Source organism: Tyto alba, unplaced genomic scaffold (assembly GCF_018691265.1).
Source record: "Tyto alba isolate M040663 unplaced genomic scaffold, T.alba_DEE_v4.0 Super-Scaffold_2, whole genome shotgun sequence".
Classification (NCBI taxonomy): Eukaryota; Metazoa; Chordata; class Aves; order Strigiformes; family Tytonidae; genus Tyto; species Tyto alba.
Genome location: NW_024881282.1, coordinates 8,303,709 through 8,310,142, shown reverse-complemented (window position 1 = coordinate 8,310,142; position 6,434 = coordinate 8,303,709). Strand labels below are relative to the sequence as shown.

General features: G+C 39.6%; 1 protein-coding gene across 25 annotated transcripts in view; it reads right to left on the bottom strand.

Moving 5' to 3' along the window:
* Positions 1 to 1,052: 1,052 nt before the first annotated feature.
* The window catches only part of DLG2 (discs large MAGUK scaffold protein 2), a 1,033,591-nt gene continuing 1,028,209 nt past the window's right edge, over positions 1,053 to 6,434 (bottom strand). For all 25 annotated transcript variants that reach the window (XM_042793331.1, XM_042793310.1, XM_042793308.1 and 22 more), the window contains one exon: positions 1,053 to 6,352. In XM_042793331.1, coding sequence (XP_042649265.1) covers positions 6,246 to 6,352 — 107 coding nt within the window. In that variant the 3' untranslated portion in view covers positions 1,053 to 6,245. The remainder of the gene's footprint in view (positions 6,353 to 6,434) is intronic.

The window sequence follows — 6,434 nt, the reverse complement described above, 5'->3', positions numbered from 1 at the left end:
CAGTAACTTAACGCTGTGAAAAATCACTCAGTAAACAGGCTGGCATCTCAAAAATAAGTTGCTAATTTTTTTTTCCCTAAGTTGTGCTCACCTGCATATCAATGTGAACCATCGTTTGGATTCTTTCCCTCTTCTGAATCTACTGGAGAAGTCTAAAGCATCACTATGAATGTTTAGAAGATTAATCAACCTTGCAATTATGCATGTAAAACTCTGTGGACACAGTTTTTCTCCCTATAGTGTCGGTTGTGGTTCCCAGATCCATATGGAGGCTCCATGGTCCTTTGCAGACTGAATTTAGCACTGTCTGTGTGTTGAAAGCAGTGTCCCCATCATGTTTCTGCCTCTGCCAGGGACTGACAATGTTCACGTGGCCTCCCTGGAGCCCACAAGCCATCTGCAAAGACATTCCTGGGATGGCCAAAACCCAAGGTTTTTTGGCTATTGGGACCCCATAGCACAACTGAATTTATGCTCCACTAAGCTGCTCACAAGCATGTAATTATTACAGTCCTTATCCCAATAGCTGCACCGTGATGTCAGAAACATGGAACTACTCTTTAACTAAAAAATAATTCTGATAATTGTTCACCAAGATGCTGATGATACCCAACACACAGCATAAGTGTGGTAAGGAGAAAGTGGCAGTACTTCACCAGAGTGAATCTTCTTGGTGATAACTTCCATGTCAATATGAAGTAAAAAAAAAAAAAAAAAAAAAAAAAAAGAAGTGTAAGAAAGTTACTGTATTCTCAGCCATTTTTGAAACCACCATCCCAATTCCAGACTTGTGTTCTGTCTTGTGTGACAGATATGACAGTGTCTCAAGACATATTAAGAACATATTCATTTTCTTTTACTATTCTGCTTTAAGGAAAAAAGACAAATTATGCCTTGTGAAGAAGCCATTTGCTATAAAGTGTAAAAATGCTTTAATATTAATATTTTATAATAAAATTCATGACATATTTATAAACACTCTATCAAGCATATACAACTGAACCACAGCTGAGAGCTTGGACTGGAATAAATAAGCAAGGACACGGCTAGTATGAAATATACATCTTGATTTTTATAATTGTGTGTGCTTTATTCTTTACACAAATGGAATGGATGCGCAGAGTATTTACACATAACAGGAGTGTAAGCTGGACAGGATATTTTGTAAACTCCAGTTCAGATTCTGAGTACCCCACACTACAGCTGGACTGAGAAACATCCTGCTAGAGAGACGCGCGTGGGCCAGCGTGCCGGATGGAGCAGCCTGCTGAGTACAGGCTGCTGCACTCGGAAATTCGGGTGGGCCGATTCAAATTTAGGAACACAAATCCAGAAATTAAAAGGTTGCTATCCCACTAAGAGCCAACAGTGTTTGCTTTTTTTTTTTTCTTTTTTTCTTTTTTTCCCCCAAAGATCTTGCCTAGGATGCTGGCTACCGCCTATCCTCAGAAATGCTGTTTTACACCAGGGCAAATTGCGCTGTAGGTCAGGGCCAGACAGCGTAAAATGCTAAGGCAGTGTGAAGGATGATGGATCGTGTCTCACGCTCCTCACCTTAAAGACAGAGTCTCAGAAGGGCCAACAGCGTAGTGGTTCCTATTGCTCTTGGTGAGACGTCAGTGGGGCTGAAGCCTTCTGAAAATCCGGCCACAGCATTTGACCCATGGGGTGTCTGTTTGTTCAGCAATTTCACAGCACCTACCTCAAAAGGATCTTGGTCCATGACTTGGCCCTCTGGGTGCTACAGTAATATAAGCAGTAAATAATGATCAAAGTGCTGAGCTGCTGTTTAATCATGTGGCCTTGGTGTTTTACAGTAATGCTAAATAATCGGTGTAATGGGGGGGACGGATGTGTATCTTCAGGTGGTGTAAATGGGACAAACTCCACTGATGTCCCTGCTTATCGCAGGGGAGTTGGACTACATGACCTTTAAAGGCCCTTCCGACCCAAACCATTCCATGATTCTATGAAATCAGTGGAGTGACTGTGATTTACACCAGCTGAGGATCTAGGTTAGCTATACACTGAATAGATTTTAGATGTTATTTGCTGTTAGCTTTGATGTTGATTTTGTGCCCTAGAATGGGAGACTTTTTTTTAACATAATGACAACCTCCTTCTTACTTCTGAACTAATTGACAAGATGTCTGATTTTTAATGGAATAGGAAAATACATTTATTCCACCGAGGCATGGGCTTTAGCACATGAATGCAGTTGCACAGTGAACTGCATGCATAACATGGCAGACAAAACGTTTAAGAGAAAAAATGTTGAGATTAAAAGCTTTGAAGGATAAAAGACCACTTTCTGTGAACATGGCAGATATTATGGCTTTAAATCTGCAGCTTAAAAAGAAGATTGAGACTTTTTTCATTAACACTGTTTTTCCTATAAATATCCTCATGTGTTTTCACTAAATCTTCTGGTCAGGGGTGCAATTTGAAAAACAAAAAATAAAATATAAGAAAACCAAAACAAAAATACAATTTGACTGAATGGTGATGAGCAAGTAACAGTGAAGGTGTAACACCAATAATTTCTCCATAGAAAACTAATGTAGATAGGTAGGTGGACGTTGTATAACTAGGACACTGTCACTGGCTCGTAGTGGTTATTAGCTCAGGTTCCACACTGCTCTCCAGGATGAGGATTTGAAATTTCAGTGCAACGGAGAGATTTCTTATCCTTGACTTTCACAGGGTGGTTCTTAGGACCCTATCCACACCGGAGCATCAAACCATGCTAGTTACAAACACAATTACATCACAGAATATTTATCTAGAAACAGCCTTTACTACCAGAGAAATTACGAAGCGCTAGCATGGACAGGGTACCTCTGTAGGAAGGGGGAATTAAGCAAGAAAGAGGCTCTTTCACTGGTTGATGGTCAGGCCGTAAGACCAGTAAAGAGTGCTGTTTCACTGAGCCCTGTTAGCAAGCTCTCAATGAGTAGTCAGTGCATGGAAGATGTTTTGTGGCAAGGAGAAATAAGTAGGTTGTAATATTGCACATCTGCACAAAGCTAGCAAGATGTCATTGTGATCATTCATGGGTGGACAAAAAGCTGTGATAATTTTGGTTCTGCTTAGACCCTACGGTGCTACACACTGTGCCAGAACATGAGAAATAGCACCAGGGGTGTGATCTGGCACTTTTCCTAAAGGGTCCAGCATTTGCATTTGTCTCATGTTTGGATGCTCGCAAGTCTCTTACATGGACAGAAAAGGAATCTGATTATGCTAAGCTGTGTTAGCACCAATATGGTCTCAGGCGCCAATTGCTGTGGGCTGTGAGTTTGGACTTTTTTTTTTTTTTTTTTTTTGCATCAGATGTAATTTTGCATTAATCTTATGTTTCTCTTCCTCCTCCCACTACCACCCAGTATGATCTGAACAGCTGCAATGAAAAAATGAACTGCAGCTCTGAGAATGCTGAAACATGAAACACAAAATATCAACGCACAAAACAAATGGGAGTACAAGTCCTAAGGGAAATAAGACCTCTCACTGCTTCTCTTGGTGATTTGTTTTTAAATATATGTTTTATTTAAAAAAAAAAAAAAAAAAAAAAAAAAAGAAGTGCAATGGCAAGTCTAAACTGGAAGCACAAACAACAGACAGGGAAAAATAAATAATGTTACTACAGTAACCAAGGACTGATGGAAAAATTGATTGTACTCAGCCATAGTGTTACTGTTCACCGTAAAGCACAGCACATGACAAAGCAAAACAGTTACTAGTAGGATAGTACTGTAAAAGGCTGCATGCTGAACTAAGAAAAAAAAGAAGCAGATGTGATTGATTGCTTAAAAATAGAGCTGAAAATCAGAATGAAGTTCCTGCTTTAGGATACTTGTTTTTTCAGGTCTGGTGGGCTATTTCCCAACCTGGGGCAATAGTACTTTGCCAGCATGGAAAAATCCATGGATTCCAAAGATCCGGGGTCAGTCTGTGGATTTCTGCAGAATTATGCAAAATCAAAGCTTTCATACATTTATATTTTGTAAAAAAATGTTTCTAGCCCTTCTGGTTACAAAGCTGTTTTGGAGACTTAACTGAAACCCTTGTTTATAAATCTGCGCTGGCCAGGCAAGAAAAATAGTAGTAAAAGAAGTGTGAACTTCTCAAAGTTACCATAGTAGGGCAGTAAGTGAGAGGCCACCCCAGGGCCACTAAAATGCCCGTATTTTTAACCCCGTCACTGCTGGTGGCTATATTGCAAACATCCAGCTAGTCACGCTGTCCGCGGAGGTTGGCTGGATATACCTGTCAGCTTGACAGAGTGTAGAAATGTAAGCTTCAAATAGACAAGTAACTGAGGCGTCTATTTAGCATTTGCCCTTAAAACATCTTTAAACATTAAGGTTGCTGTAGCCACCAGCTAATAAGCATTGGACTCCTGCAGCGCAGCAGGCAGGAGAGTGTGGGTTTTATAGAAATCTTGGTCCAGCAGCAGCAAAGGCAATTCAGTTTACTATTATAATATCTCTTGCAGTTGTCCCCTTGTGTATCAGCATGAAGAATGGCATCAGTATACAAAGGAAGGGCAATGTGAAATGAGAAAAAAAGTACCACTCTCTCCGCTTCCATGCACCCCAAACTGCAATTCCACAGACTTTTCCCAAATCTCTCACAAATGTCCATTGCCTCAGTTTTTGCTTTTAAGACCCTTGTTGACTGTGAAATGAATGAAGATACAAGTTAGTTGGTGACCTGCCTGCCTACAAAGAGAGGAAAGATCAAATATTTTTGGTATTTCCTTTAAAGAAACCGTAAGAATCATAAAACATTTTGGGGTGAAGTGTGACTCCCTCCAAGAGAGAAATTATTAACTGCATTCAAGCACTGACATTTTGCTTCTGAAAAATCATCCATTTCAATTTAAAGATGCATCATCCTTTTGTGTTCAGAAAAGGTCCCACAGAGCGGTCAGTTCAAGAGATCTTTCCACAGGAGTTGATCATGATTAAATAGAGACAAGGGAGAGGATAAAATTGAGAGAAAAACAAGCTGACAACTATGGTTTAAGGAATTATCTTGCTTGTCATTAATAATAGAGAATCTGTTATGGAAAAGGGATAATGCAACTTGATGGTCCTCTTTACATTTTACAGTCACACAAGGGTGTAAATATTTAATCTTTCAATTAATTAATCTTTACAAAATATCTCACAAAAACATTTTTACCTATAGAAATTAGTTTCTATACATCAATATATTTTTATTTTTATAAATTATTCCATCTTTAAGTGCCTTCTATCAATATAAATGATAAAATAGACAATCAAAAATTTTAAAGCTTTTCCCAGTTGTATCCCTCCTTGTCAGCATAGGTGCTGTGAATCCTCATACATGTGTGTTTCCGCATGGGAATGTGTTTGTGTGCACGTGTGTGTGATGCAAAATGCTTCCATCCTCTCCCACCCCCAGACTCCATTAAAATAAACTATATTGTTATTAGTTCCTGATGCAATAGTGTTTCCAAAGGGGAAAAAAGAAATGCTTGACTCAGTTTCAGAAATCAAAAGATGTGCATAGTTACCCAAGTCGAGGTGTACCAACTACAAATGTGCAGTGACAAGCTTAGAATAGGACCCACCTCCCAGTCAAGTCAAAGATTGTCCTACCAGTGACTTCAGTAGGAAGTGGACCAAGTACTCTGAGCTTGATTTTGCAAGGTGCATGTGGCCCTGATCTAGCAAAATGCTTAAGCCCGTGCTTAGCTTTGAGCACATGAATAGTCCTACTGGATTTTATGGGACTGAACGGCATAGGGAAGGGTCATAGGTGACTCCAAGTCATCGGGCTACTCGTGTAGGAATTGGGGTCAAGTGCTGAGCGCCTTGCAGGATCAAGCCCTATATGAGGTTCAAGAGCTGGGAACTTCTCTTTAAAGCAATCAACACACTGAGCTCAGCCATTGAAATCGAACAAAATGTCCGCATGGGCACAGGAGGTGGCTAGCTCCCCTTGACAGAGAGTCTCCATGTCAAAAGTTTATACCTACAACTGGTGCTCTAAGCACACAACAGATTTGCTTTATATGGTAGAAGTCTTTTTGTTCCTACCCTTTGACCCATCAACGTCCTTCATGGCTTCAAACACTTTGTGTTGTACATTCATCAAAATTCACATTGACTGCAAAGAACATAAATGCAACAAAAACAGGAAAGCCTCCAAATAGTATATTATAGTTTTCTTCTAAATACTCTCCCATCGTAATCAGAGGTGCAGTGGCTAATTTATAATTTTTCCTTTGAAGGAATCCAGATGAAAGGCCCAGATTGTTCTTCAATTACAAGTTTGCATTGATTATATATATCTTCTAAGCTATCTCCTTGGACAATAGCTGCGGTAAGAAAACACATCAATACTTTTAATTGATATATTCTACAGCATCCAGTGTCATCAGATTTTTAGTGTACTCATAG